Below are 14,258 nucleotides of genomic sequence, written 5' to 3'. Positions count from 1 at the left end.
AATTATGTGTCTGGGAATCCTTTTTTGGTTATGTCATTTGATGTGGTGTCATTAATTAATACGGTGATGTTATTGCTTGTTCTTTGTCTCAGGGATGCTAAATGAAATCCAAGTGAACCTGTAAGTTGATAGAGTTCCAGATGGAATGCCATGCTTCTAGGAATACACGTGCGTATCTCTGGCTTACCCGAGGATGGGTGTGTTGTCACAGTCGAAGTATTTTCCTTCCTCATCTGTATCTAAGTACACCAGTGAGAGTGACTCATGCATTTTTGTGACGAGTTGATGTTTAAATGTCCTGGTGGCCATTTTTCTTCATATTTGTCCAATGTAATGTACTGTTTGTACACCTCGTGCAACATATTTGTAAAGTGATGTAAGTTTTCCTTGATGCTTGTATGGGGACTTTCATGTTCATTAGCTGCTCTGTTATTGTGTTGGTATGTGTTCGGGCTTTTATGATGCGAAGGGTCGGAGTACACTGGCAGTAATTTCCGAGATATCTTAGATGTAGTGGAAAGTGGCTCGGCTGTCTGGACGTGTTTGGATGTGTTTGGTCTGATGACCAGCGGTCCATTAGCATTGGGTGCCCATTATTTTAAATACACTGTGTAGTTGATTAATTCTGCTCTTTGAAGTTTTTCTGCGCTGCAGTGTGTGATGGCTCATTGAAGTAATCTTGTAATCCAGATTCGTTTGTGAACATTGGGTTGATTGCTTCAATATTTGCTTCGTATGTTTTGCTTGCCTGTAGATGCTGGGTTGAAGTTCCACATTGGCTGTTCGCTCTACTGCGACACCTGGAAACGTCAATTTATTTTTGTTTTCCTCCCCTTTCGTGAATTTTACGCCGGTTAGCATAATATTGATGGTCTTGAAAGTTTCCTGTAATTTGATTCGTTTAGTGATGACAAAGGAGTAATCCACGAAGTGGACCCAAATTTTGGGTTGGTTGAGTCTCTGCATTACTTCCTCTGAGAGAATACCTGACATTGGAGATCCCATGGGTATTCTGTTGGTTTGTCTGGAGGTTTTCTTTGTTTGAAGTTGAAGTGGGTGTTAAGGGATGGATCAAAGAGCTTGAAGATATTGTCCTTGCTGAGGAAGTTGGTGGAGTTTGGTGTATGTGTCATTAGTTCGTCTTTTGGTGTAGTCACTGTTTCCACGTCCACATTGATGTTGATAGATGTGAACAGAGCTGTTACGTCAAAGGACTTTGTCAAAGAGAAATCAATGACCTCCAACAGAGGTCCGCCCACAAGCAGCTGTATTTCATGTACGATTGACGAACGAAACAGTTGCTACCTAAATGTCTTAAGTAGCATCTTATTATCCATCTTAGTAAGAGGGCAAAATACAGATATCCTTGTACACCCTCGTACCAAGCGAACGGCAGAGTAAAATTGCCACAGAATGCTTCAGTAAATGATTAATGAGGCCCACAACAGACTCTATAAATACAACAGGGAAGTTTTCCACCAAAAACCTTCATACACTAATGCAAAGGGCCATGAATGGAGAGACAAAATAGAACATGCCATCGACATTAGAAAACGACAAACACATAAGAAACCCAGAAAGCTAGATCTGCAGAAAAACAAACTTACATTATAGAAAATGAAAATGTTGGTGAGCAAGATACAGAGATACTTGCATCTAGACTAGAAGAGATTGAGATTCACAGGGAAGAGTTATTAGAAATACTGCAGAATGTGAAAATAGATAAGTCACCTGGGCCGAATGGGATCTATCCGAGGATCCTCTGGGAAGCAAGGGAAGAGTTTGCCGATCCTTTGCATTGATCTTCAAATCATCATTTTGTACAGGAATAGTGCCTGAGGACTGTAGTATAGCAAATGTGGTTCGCTTGTTCAAAAAGGGTAGTAGAGACAACCCTGGTAATTACAGACCAGTGGGTCTCACTTCAGTTGTTGGTAAAGTGTGGGAAAAGGTTAAAAGAAATAGGATTTATAACCATCTATAAAATAACAATCTGATCATGGACAGTCACCACGGTTTTGTGAAGGGTAGGTCGTACCTAACGAACCTTATTGACTTTTTTGACAAAGTGACCAAACAGATAGATGAGAGTAAACCGGTTGATGTAGTGTATATGGATTTCAGCAAGGCGTTCGATAAAGTTCCCCACAGTAGGATGTTATACAAAATGCAGAGGAATGGGATTGTGTGAGACATAGCAGTTTGGATCAGCAATTGGCTTGCTGAAAGAAAACAGAGGGTTGTAGTCCAATTACTAGCGGCGTACCGCAAGGGTCAGTGATGAGTCCACTGCTGTTCATCACTTTTATAAATGACCTGGTTGAGTGCTTAGAAGAGTGGGTTAGCAAATTTGCGGACAACGCTAAGGTCGGTGGAGTTGTGGATAGTGAAAAATGATGTAGTAGGTTGCAGAGAGACATAGATAGGATGCAGAGCTGGGCTGAGAGGTGGCAAATTTTGTTTAATGTGGACAAGTGCGAGGTGATACACTTTGGACGGAGTAATCTGGATGCAATGTACTGGGCTAAATGGTAAGATTCTTGGGAGTGCAGATGAGCAGAGAGATCTCGGTGTCCATGTGCACGGGTCGCTGAAAGTTGCCATCACATTCACAGGGTTGTTAAGAAGGCATACAGTGTTTTGTCCTTTGTTAATTGTGGGATTGAGTTCCGGAACCAGGAGGTTATTCTGCAGCTGTACAAAGCTCTGGAAAGGCCACACTTGGAGTATTGTGCACAGTTCTGGTCACCGCATTATGAGAAGGATGTGGAAGCTTTGGAAAGGGTGCAGAGGAGGTTTATCAAGAGGTTGCCTGTTATGGAAGGAATGTCTTACTAGGAACGTCTGAGGGTCTTGAGGCTGTTCTCGTTCGAGGGAAGAAGGTTGAGAGGTGATTTAATAGAGACATGCAAGATAATCAGAGGGTTAGATAGGGTAGACAGGGAGAACCTTTTTCCAAGTATGGGAACGGCAAACACGAAGGGACACAACTTTAAAGTGAGGGGAAATAGGTAGAAGACAGATGTCAGAGGTCGTTTGTTTACTCAGAGAGTAGTAAGGGTATGCAATGCTTTGCCTGCAACGGCAGTAGATTCTTCAAATGTAAGTGCATTTAAGTCGTCATTGGACAGGCATATGGACGGACGTGGAATAGTGTAGGTGGGTTGGGCTTCAGATTAGTATGACAGGGCGGCGAAACATTGAAGGCCAAATGGCCCTGCAATACAATGTATTGACCTATGTTCTATGTTCTAAAGTAACATCACAGACAACACAGATGCATGGATTTTAAGAATAAACTTATCTTACCAATCCTGAATAGACACTAAAAAGCCGTCTTAGTGAGAGGATTAAGATGTGGACAAGAACGATTTCTTAACAGCTTGAGACACCACATTGAAAAACAGCCAAATCACGGAATACACCCAGCAAACCATCGGAGAGACAGTCACTCCAACATTAAGCAGGAAAAGAAAGGAAACACACTCAATACACATGAATGGAGCGCACGGGAAAAATGACAATAAAGATCAACTCATTGTTAATCTACCTGCAGAAAAAAGACGCTTGACGGTCATTTTAAATCAAAGGTCCTACATTGACAAAGCGAACACACTACTTGCCGATCACAAAACTTAACAACACGCGCTGATAGACTCGACCGCATGACTAGAGAACTGAATCACAGCCCTATTTAGAAACTTGCAAAAAAAATGAAACCAGACCGATCCAACACACCACGCATCTACGGATTACACAAAACACACAAACCAGGAGACTTCTGAGACCCATAGTCTCGCTACATGGAACACCAACTTGCAGGTTGGCCAAAGAGCTGCACCAACGTCTAGAAGACTCTCGCCATTCCATCCATTCCACCCAAAACTTCCTGAAGACTGTCAAAGATAACAAGATAGAAAAGGATGAAAAATTATCTACTTTTAGATTAGATTAGATTAGATTAGATTACTTACAGTGTGGAAACAGGCCCTTCGGCCCAACAAGTCCACACCGACCCGCCGAAGCGTAACCCACCCATACCCCTACATTTACCCCTTTATCTAACACTACGGGCAATTTAGCATGGCCAATTCACCTGACTTGCACATCTTTGGAGTGTGGGACGAAACCGGAGCACCCGGAGGAAACCCACGCAGACACGGGGAGAATGTGCAAACTCCACACAGTCAGTCGCCTGAGGCTGGAATTGAACCCGGGTCTCTGGCGCTGCGAGGCAGCAGTGCTAACCACTGTGCCACCGTGCCGCCCAATTAACCGCCCTGTTCACATCTGTCAACGGCAACCTGGACAAGGAAAGACCAACGGAGTGCAAATGAACACAGTCCATTGTTTTCTCAGCAACACTGTATATTTTATACACAGAAACACCCCAATCTCTTTGTGCTGCAATTTTCTTTGATTTCCTCCACATTAAAGAATAGTTCGACTTATGGCTGTCAGTGCCAGAGTACATAACCTCATGCTTAGTTTTTAGAATAAACTCCATCGGTGTATTATTTGCCCAGTCGCAGAGCTGATCTACATCCAATTTGAGGTTCCTCACATCCTTATTACAGCAGCACGTCCCCATATATTTGAGTCATCAGCAAACTTAGATATTTATCGCACAGAGACCCCAGCATCATCACATGTTGATAACTGATGTCATTGCAATGATATTTGTGGAAACACAGGAAATATATCATTTTATCCTGATAAGGTCCTTTTACTCCGGACTCTCAGACGTATTTGTGTTAATTAATCCTCATTCCATGCTCATATATAATGTGTCATAATGGGGGCTCCTGGCTTGTGTAGGGACCTTTATTTTGTGGTACTTGTGGATAGTCTCTTGAAAACCCAATGAACTGTCTGCAAGGATTTCGCGTAAAATGTTGCATGATTCTACAGGGCTATCATCATCTCCCTTTCTCAAAACCATGTTGATGTTGCTTAACGCTTGTCGAAATGCCCTGGAATTCCTTAATTTAAAAAAAAACGGATTCTCGCATAATTACCTCTTTTCTGTCTCACTCTCTTGGAGAAGGCATTTGCGACGTTGAAGATTCTTCAGTTTCGTTGGAATACTCATGCAATCTGGCCACTTATGGAACATTTCACGCAATGCTCAGGTTGTCTGTAAACACTTCTTTTAAAAACTGCTAACTTGTCTACACTTAGTTTCACCGTTTTATCAAAATCCTAGTTCCTGTGTGAGGGACCGTTTGAGCATTTGCCTCCCATTACCGTCTTGCTTATATCATTGAAACACACAGAATTTCCACCGTGAATAACAATGTTACGTACTGGTTTAAATTCTCCACTTTTTTCCCCTTAAACGAATTACCGAGTCACATACTCCAGGTGTTCCTTATATATGTTCCTGAATTTCTCGCATCCAAGGGACACATGTTAATCTTGAACGACAATAAACATCGCAAATCTGTCCTACACTAGTTCTCACCAATTTGTGATCGAGGAGAATACTTGAAAGCCTTTGTGAAGTATGGGTAGTTCATCTTCTTATCGAGCTCTTCTTTTCATTTATTGTTGAGTGCTATGACATGCTTGCTTAAGAGTCTGCCGCTCTGCACCTACTGACATTCACCTGGATATATTTTCGCATCCCACATAAGATACAAAGCTGTAATTTCGAGGTCTGATTATTTTAAATCATTTGCATGCGGCTGAACAACAAATCATCTGAGATGTAGTTCAAGATTAATGTGTGACACTTGGACGCGGGAAAATCAGCAAAGTATATAAGGGACACCGGGAGTATGTGATTAACGAATTCGTTAAAGAAAAAAAAGTGGAGAATATAAACCGATGCTTATCATCTGACAAAATTCTTCCAGTTCCTGTCTCTCTGTCATTTCCGTTTGATGATTCCATATTTCAGTAGGAAGCCTCCCGCATGACTTCCTTTTCTGTCAATGACAAATTCCCCCAACTCTCATGGACAGGGCCATCAGAGGTTACTGTCCGATATTCTGCGCTTAAGCCCTCACTCCTTCCCCTCCAGCCCACAACCATGAGAGAGATCCCCTTGTCCTCACATCCGACTGCACGAGAATCAACATTCACAGAATCATTCGACACCACTTCCAACTCCACCAGCAGGACAGCAGCATGAAAGACATCTTCCCCTTCCATCGACTGTCGGGAATTCACAGGGGCCATTCCCTCTGTGGACACCCTCCATCGTGGCGAAAGAGAGGACGGCAGATGTTGAAGGTTAGAGTCGGGCAAAAGGTCCTCATCACGAATGAGGCTGTGTGCCCCAAGGGTGGAGAGATAAAACGCCGATTTCCCTGCTTCTCAAATGCGGCCTGGCCGGCTGGACTTTTCTCGCACTACACTTCTGACCCCTTCCACCACCCCAAACACTTTCCTACACCCCAATGGCACTTTTCATGCAATTGCAAAAGATGCAACGTTTTCGTTTTCACCGTTTCACTGTATTTTCCAAGGCCCCAAATACACCTTCTAGATCAAGTAGTATTTCACTTGTACTCTTTCAATCCAGTCCAATGTAATTGCTGCACACAATGCAGTCTCATTTACTTTTACGATGTCAAAAAATAAGACTGCTTAAGTACCAAAAAACAGCTGTCTGTAAGAATAAGCCTGGCCTTCTCATTGCTTCACACTTCACTAATCTACCTTGCTCCACACTTCACTAATCTACCTTGCTCTCATGCTGATATTTCGGTCCTAAGCTGCTGCTGATTTTCAATGAAGAACAATCCAAGCTCCAGTAAGACCTCACTTTAGATTCTGTTACGTTCTCGCCTGTCAGAGTCAATATTCAAACCAAAGCATCTCAGCTTGATTCGCATTATGACTATTGTCCATTTGTCAAACAATCTCCCACTTGGTTTCCCTTGGAAATTATGTGGTTGCGTCTTGCTTATTTCATTCAAAATACAGCACGTCCTTACCCCATTCGTTCACACCCTAATTTACATTAATCTAACAGCTCTATCTCGTTCACCATAACTTAAGTCCCATTGCGTTGTGGCATTGCTCCTACACGTGCTGTGTTTCCAGTCATCTAACCCCTCACCTATGTGAAGATATTGAAAAGCCAAATTTCCAATCCTTTTCAGTTGTGAAGAAGTGTCACACTGGATGTGAAATATTCAATGTGTTTCGCTGGCTGCACAGATGCTGCCAGACTTGCTGAGTTTCTCCAGACAACAAGAGGCACAGCTCACCTTTTAAATTAAACAAATTACTATGGGTATTCGAAATGAAAATAAAAATAGCTGGAGAAAACAAAAGCGAAAATGAATGGTCTCTGGAACTTAAAAACATAGTCTGCTTTGACTCCACAGATGCGGCCAAACTTGCTTCCGTTCTCCAACAATTGCTTCTGTTGAACAAGTTTGAAAGGCGTGTGTCAAAGCCCCTGAAACACCCTGTCCGACATCGAGTGTCATACAATGTGAAGTGAGCGATAATGCAAGATGCACAAATTCATTGATACTGAAACGACACAAGTCTGGTATTACTGACATCACAGAGCTCGTAATCACAGACAAGGAGAGAAACAGAGATAAATGCATTCACATTAAACACAGAAGATGGGCCTCTGGAAGGTAAATGATTCAGATAATATGCAAAAGGCTTTTGAGAAATGAATTTCGTTGGAGGCGTGACACCATGGCGAGTCCCTAACAGAATGAGAATATCAAAATAACCACATCAGAAACCAGAGTGGTTCACTGAGCTCACACTGTGCTATGCGTCTGGAGTCACATATCGGCCAGAACAGGTAAGAAATGGTAGTTTACATTCCTAATGGGCATTAATGAAGCAGATGGATTTTTCATATTGTGAGCATTTGTTACATTATTTACTCAAGATTCCAAATATTTGTTGGATTCGAATTCCGCCACCTTCCCTGTCAAGATATGAACCCTGGTATCCAGAACACACATCAGTGCCTTAATTTACAACCTCCCAATAGTACATCTCGCCAATTGCTTATCCGTACAAAGAACTGAAAAGCCCAGCACATCAGTTTGTAAGACAATGTTGCAGTGTTGAAACCATTTACAGCCAGAAATGTTGTGTGGATTATGTCGACAAAATCACAGTTGGCAGTTTTCGATTAGATTCTCTGCACAAGGTGTCAGCAACAGCAGTACAGGAGATATGGCAAAGGCAATGGGCCCTGACAATATTCCTGCAACAGAACTGAAGACCTGTGCTGTAAAACAAGCTGTCTCATTCAAGTTCCAATTTTGACATGGATCTGGCATTGTGAAAAAGGTCAACCATTTCCAGTACACTCAAAGTAGAATAATTACAATCTGAATAGTTACCACGTCCTCAGTCTCATCACGATAGTCAAATTGGTGCGAGTTATTTTGACCCAGCTATCAAGCAGCACAGAAAGTACCAGTTCAGCATGGTGTTCAATAGTCTTCCATTGTGGTTCTGTTCGCCGAACTGGGAATTTGTGTTGCAGACGTTTCGTCCCCTGTCTAGGTGACATCCTCAGTGCTTGGGAGCCTCCTGTGAAGCGCTTCTGTGATGTTTCCTCAGGCATTTATAGTGCTAAAAATTCAGGAGAAAACATCACAGAAGCGCTTCACAGGAGGCTCCCAAGCACTGAGGATGTTACCTAGACAGGGGACGAAACGTCTGCAACACAAATTCCCAGATCGGCGACAGAATCACAACAACGAGCACCCGAGCTACAAATCTTCTCCCAAACTTCGAATAGTTTTCCATGTGGAGATGGTGCTTTTGTGGAAATGTCACTGGACTACACAAGGCTAATACTCTGGAGGTTGGTAGAAGTTAAAAACAATTAATAAAACATCGAGATCTGAGATCTGGTATCGGTAATCGTAACTTTGAAGCCAATGTCGATTGTAAGTACCAAAGCCCATCCCCAGTGTGATGTCAGGATGCAGTACTACATTGTTTTCCTGGTCTTGTCTGAAAGTGACTCCAGACACACAGACATGTGATCAACTCTTCAATGGTCTCTGATACAGCTGAGCAAGGTACTCAATTGTATCAAACTGCTCCGAGGTCGAAAATGATTAAACACAGCACCAGCTTCTGTATCAGAAGAGGGAACGTGAAACACCTTCATGTTGATCCTGCAGAGCTTTCCTTCCGAACATCTGAGAGTTTGTGACAACACGGACAGAGCTCTCCAACAGACTGCACAGAAACAGAGGACAAGGGATAGGCCATTGAAGACATTGAACAAATACCATTCTAGTACATGGCCGAAATTGTCTTCAATGCATTTTTCTCACATATTGTACGCATCCTTTAACGCGATCTTCTCACACAAGGAAGTTATCAATTATTGACCATTCGAAGCATTTAAAGTAGGAACTGCAGGTATCCTTTCAGTACATGATTTTTCTATCCCGTTCAATCTAATTAAGCCTGACAAATTATTTCCACACCATACACCTGCAATTTCGCAATCCCTTTCGGGTCTGGAATCCCTAGTTATATTCAGTGCCTTGATTTCACAGCCTAATGTGGAAGACAATTTAACATGTTTACCAACGTCTGAATACTGACCTTCACTCTCAACACAATGCAGAGTGGCTTGCCTATACCGAATATTGTGTTTCAAAGTCTTAGACATTCCAGCCAGGGAAATTACCATCCCTGCTTCCAATCTGTCTCACCCTGTCAGCATGTTACATGTTTCATTGAGATCCCCTCTCACATTATTCGAAAACCCATGTCATACAAGTCCATTCGACTCAAACTTTGATGTCACTACAAACCTGTCATCTCAAAGATCAGTCTGGTCATCTTTCTCTGACCTCCCACAATGTCAAGTTTTCCTTTTATTAGGTAAGGAGTCCAATGCTGCACAATGCTGCACAATGCTTGACATGTGGTCTCACCACCGCCGTGTACAGCTGCAGGAAGACATCCTTACTCCCGAACTCAAATTCCCCTTATAATGAACGTGAACACACCATTAACGTTCCGACTTGCATTCTGTTCCTGTAATATTGCTTTCAGTGACCTCTGTACAAGGAGTTCCAGATCATTTTCAGTGTTACGGCTGCCCAGTTGTTGGTCGATGTATCCTGGTCAGCCAATGCCTTTTAAATTGGTAGACTGCCGTTCTCTATTTTCCACCAAAGTGCCCAAAGTTACAGCTATCCACATTGCACTTCATCTTCCACGTGTTGCCAGTTGACTCCACTTGTTTAATCACCTTGAAGTTCCTTTAAATTCTCCTCACCAACTCACAATCCAAATTCATATAGTGCCATCAGCAGATTTGGGAATATTGCATTTGATTCCCTCAACCAAATGTTGGTGATGTTTCAGGAATAGCTAGGGCCAGGCACCAATCCCTGTCATATCACATGTGTCTTCACCTCCAAAAAAGACAATATTTTATTCCTCCTTACTGATTCCTGCCAGCCGTACAATTCTACAACTATGTCGAAATATTAACAGATGATATTAATATCATTAACAGATGTTACATTGTACAATAGGCTTCGGCCTATTCAAATGTCATTCTGAAAATCCAAATGTATTTCATTCTTTGCTTCTCCGTGATGTACCTACCAGTCAGTCTCTCAGATATGATTCCCATTTTGTAAAACTGCTTTAACTTGTCTATACCTATTAGTATCATTCTATCCCCTCCCTCTCACCAGGATTGGTTTCCCTAGTATTGCAGAGAACGTTTTTGTTTTCTTTTGTTTTGCATCTTCTTTGAAGACAGGACTGAAGCAGTTGCTCCATAGTTCTGCCATTTCCCCGTTCTCCATTCTCCATTCTCTGATTTCAGTCTGAAAAGAAGCTGCACTTGTTTTCTCTTGACTTTCCCATTGGCAGCCCCTTCTTATAACACTTCTTAATGCACTGTTTAGCCACGCATCAATTCCTGTCTTAAGATTCTCAAGGATTACCAGAGGAACCTTATCAAATGCCTTGCTGAAATGAATGAGTCTCATGGTAGACTCATTTATAAAGTCAGAATGTATGGAATGCAAGGAGATTTGGCTATCTGGATTCAGAATAGATTGGGTGACAGATGGCAGAGTGGTTGCAGATGGAAATTGTTCTGCCTGAAGGTCAGTGACGAGTGGGGCCCGACAGGGCTCTATTCTTGGGCCTCTGCTCTTTGTAGTTTTTGTAAATGACTTAGGTGATGAGGCTGAGTGGTGGGTTATTAAATTTGCAGATAACACAAAGGTTGGAGGTGTCGTTGATAGCGTTGAGGGCTTTTCCATTCTAGATCCCGACATTGACAGGATGCAGACCTGGGCTGAGAAATGGTAGATGGATTCACCCTGGATAAATACGAAGTGATGATTTTGGAAGGTCGAACTCGAATGTTGAATTTTGGATTAAAGACAGAATTCTTGGCAGTGTGCAGGAACAGAGGGATTTAGATGTGCAAGTACATGGTTCTCTCAAAGTCGGCATCAAAGTGAATAGGATTGTTTAGAAAGCACATGGTGTTTTGGCTTTCATTAAAAGGGGAATAACGTTTACGATCCACGCAGTTTTGCTACAGCTTTACAAGTCCCTGGTGAGACCACACATGGAGTATTGTGTCCAGCTCTGTTCAGCCTACTATAGGAAAGAAAGATACAGACTTTGGAGAGGTTGCAAAGAATGTTTGCCAGCATGCTGCCTGGACAGGATGACTTGTCTTATGAAGAGAGGGTGAATAAGCTCGGACTTTTCTCCTGGAGAGAAGGAAGAAGAGAGGAGACCTGATCGAGGGAGACAAGATAATGAGAGGAATAGATCGTCAATAGTCAGATACCTTTCCCTGGGGCAGGACTGACTGGTACAAGGATTCATTGTTTAAGATATTTGGAGAAAGGTATAGAGGAGACGACAGAGGGAGGTTCTTTCCGCAGGGAGTTGTGAATGCATTGCCTAGGGCGGTCGTGGATGCAGAATCATAAAGGATATTTCAGCGACTGCTGGACATGCGCGTGGATATCAGTGAGTTGAGGGTGCATAGGTTAAATTATTACATTTTGCTTTAGGATTAAATCTCGGCACAGCATCGTGGGCCTCAGGGCCTGTTCTGTGCTGTACGTTTCTGTGGTATACATTCTCCATGTTCGACGATTGACCTCCCAAAATCGGACAATCACAGAGCCATAAACTATGTATCATCAGAAATAAAGCATGGTCTACATTACTCCCACTTTCCGACACGTAGCCCATAGCTGTGAATGTTGTTTTACTTCAAGTGCCCGTCCAAGTGCGTTTTTAACGATTCTGAGGTTACCGTGGCAATGCTTCTCTCAGGACATCTATTCCACCCTTTGTTGGAAAAACAACCATCAAAACCTGTCTAAAACAGAACACGCTTCACTTCTAATGTGTGCTTCCTTTTTTTTTATCTAACCACAAAAAAAAGCAGCTCGGATATATCCAGTCTGTCTATGCCCCTTGTAATCTTATCTTTCTGAAGCACGCCCCCCTCAGGCTACTCTGCTCTAAAGCCAACAATCCGAGCTTCTGAACCTCTCTTCATAGGTGATATGCTGCATCTCAGCGAACATGCCTGTTCATCCCTTCTGCACCCCTCCCATGCATTTTCATTCTTCTTGTGGTATGGCGCCCAAAGCAGCACACAGCATTCCACCTGTGGGGAAATAAAATTCTATTTAGCTCTTACTCTCTGTGCTTAAATGAATAAAGGCTATATCCACAGTCATGTGAGCCTTCTCAGGTGAATTATTATCCTGTTCAGTCACAATCAGGGATCTGTGGGAAAGCACACTCTGGGCTTTCAATGGTGCCGCCCTTCTTTAAGGATTCCCCTGTCTGGTTCCGATTCCCAAAGTGCATCTCCTCATATTCATAGGGTTACATTCCATTGACCTGCCCACCTGACCTATCTATCCATATCTTTCAGTAACAGAAGACAGTCCTCTTCACTGCCAACCACATGGGAATTTTTTATATTAAACTCAAACTTACATGTCTCACTCAACCCATCCCCGTCCACCCTCCAATTTATATCATTGATGATTACTGTGAATAATAAGCGACACAACACTTATCCCTGTCTCCTGCTACTGAGAAGATTTTGTGTGTAACTTGTCTTGAAACTCTATGGGGCTTTACCAAAGGTATTGCTGACAACACATATAAACGAACACCTCCAAAAAAAATACAATAACATTTATTCGGCATGACGTCCTTCGAATGACGTCATGCTGATTATTCCTGATTCTGCATTGCCGATCCAAATGGAGAACATTGTTCTCCTTTTCTGATTTCTCCAGTAGTTTCCCTAACACTGATCTGATTTTCATTGGTCTATACTTCCCTGTTGTACCTCCACCACCCTTCATCTAAAGGGTGTTCTCGATTCCTCTGGCACATCCCCTGTGACCAGATTCTACTTAAACGTTTGAGCATAGAACATTGACCATTGAACAGTAGAGTACAGTACAGGAATTTCAGCCCTCCATGTTTTGATGACCTTATATCTTTCTCTCAGATTAAACAGAGCCAGCCAACCTACATTTTACTATCTTCCATGTACCTATCCAGTCCTCGTTTGAAGTTTTCTCATGTATCTGACTCTACTAATACTGTGGTCAGTGCATTCCACGTGCACAAAACTCACTGTGCAGGAAACTACATCAGGCATCTCCCCAAAACCCTCTTCCAAAAACAAGAAAATTATGTCCCAATATGATAGCCATTTACACCACGGGCAAAAGTCTCTGGCTATTCACTCCATCTATGCCTGTGCTGTACCTCTATCAAATCACCTCTCATCCTTCTGATTTTTCCTTGAGTAAAGCCCTCGCTCCCTGAACATATCTTTTGAAGGCATGTCTTCCAGTCCAGGCAGCATCCTGGTAAGTGTCATGGCCTTTCCTTTCTTGTATCCCACAGCAGCATGGGATAAAACTCACCAAGTACTGAGGATTTGTTTAATTTTAGACCAGGCAAAAGCAATCATTCCTTCTCGCATTTTATGTAAATGTGTTTAAGAGCTTCACAGTCAATCTTCTCGAATTCTTGACATGCATCATCCTTCTCCATAACAAACCAGGGGTGAAGCTTTCATGTAACAATGTAACAATGTTTACGAGCTTCACACATAGATTGCCTGCTTGGTTTCTATTGGACAGTAATTGTTCCCTGGTAATATTTTGCTAGTTGCTGCAATTCTGAATAATCCTGGGATTCGGCTGAACTTTGCGTGCTTGCAATTTTTCATGTTCCGGAGTTAGTCAGTCCCCACTGGTGTGATT

General features: G+C 42.5%; 2 protein-coding genes across 2 annotated transcripts in view; one reads left to right on the top strand and one right to left on the bottom strand.

Annotated features, from left to right (window-relative positions):
- The window catches only part of LOC122545699 (uncharacterized), an 857,662-nt gene that overhangs the window by 96,505 nt on the left and 746,899 nt on the right, over positions 1-14,258 (top strand). The window lies entirely within an intron of this gene.
- LOC148148123 (putative G protein-coupled receptor 139) overlaps positions 1-14,258 on the bottom strand; it is a 34,745-nt gene that overhangs the window by 10,986 nt on the left and 9,501 nt on the right. The window contains exon 2 of the mRNA XM_087994567.1: positions 9,774-9,780. Within this exon, the coding sequence (XP_087850693.1) occupies positions 9,774-9,780 (7 nt within the window). The remainder of the gene's footprint in view (positions 1-9,773; positions 9,781-14,258) is intronic.

This window comes from Chiloscyllium plagiosum, unplaced genomic scaffold (assembly GCF_037043375.1).
Source record: "Chiloscyllium plagiosum isolate Xiang-an unplaced genomic scaffold, Cpla_swu_hap1 HiC_scaffold_14, whole genome shotgun sequence".
Lineage (NCBI taxonomy): Eukaryota > Metazoa > Chordata > Chondrichthyes > Orectolobiformes > Hemiscylliidae > Chiloscyllium > Chiloscyllium plagiosum.
The sequence above is the reverse complement of the archived record's forward strand: the minus strand, read 5'-3'. Positions and strand labels throughout refer to the sequence as shown.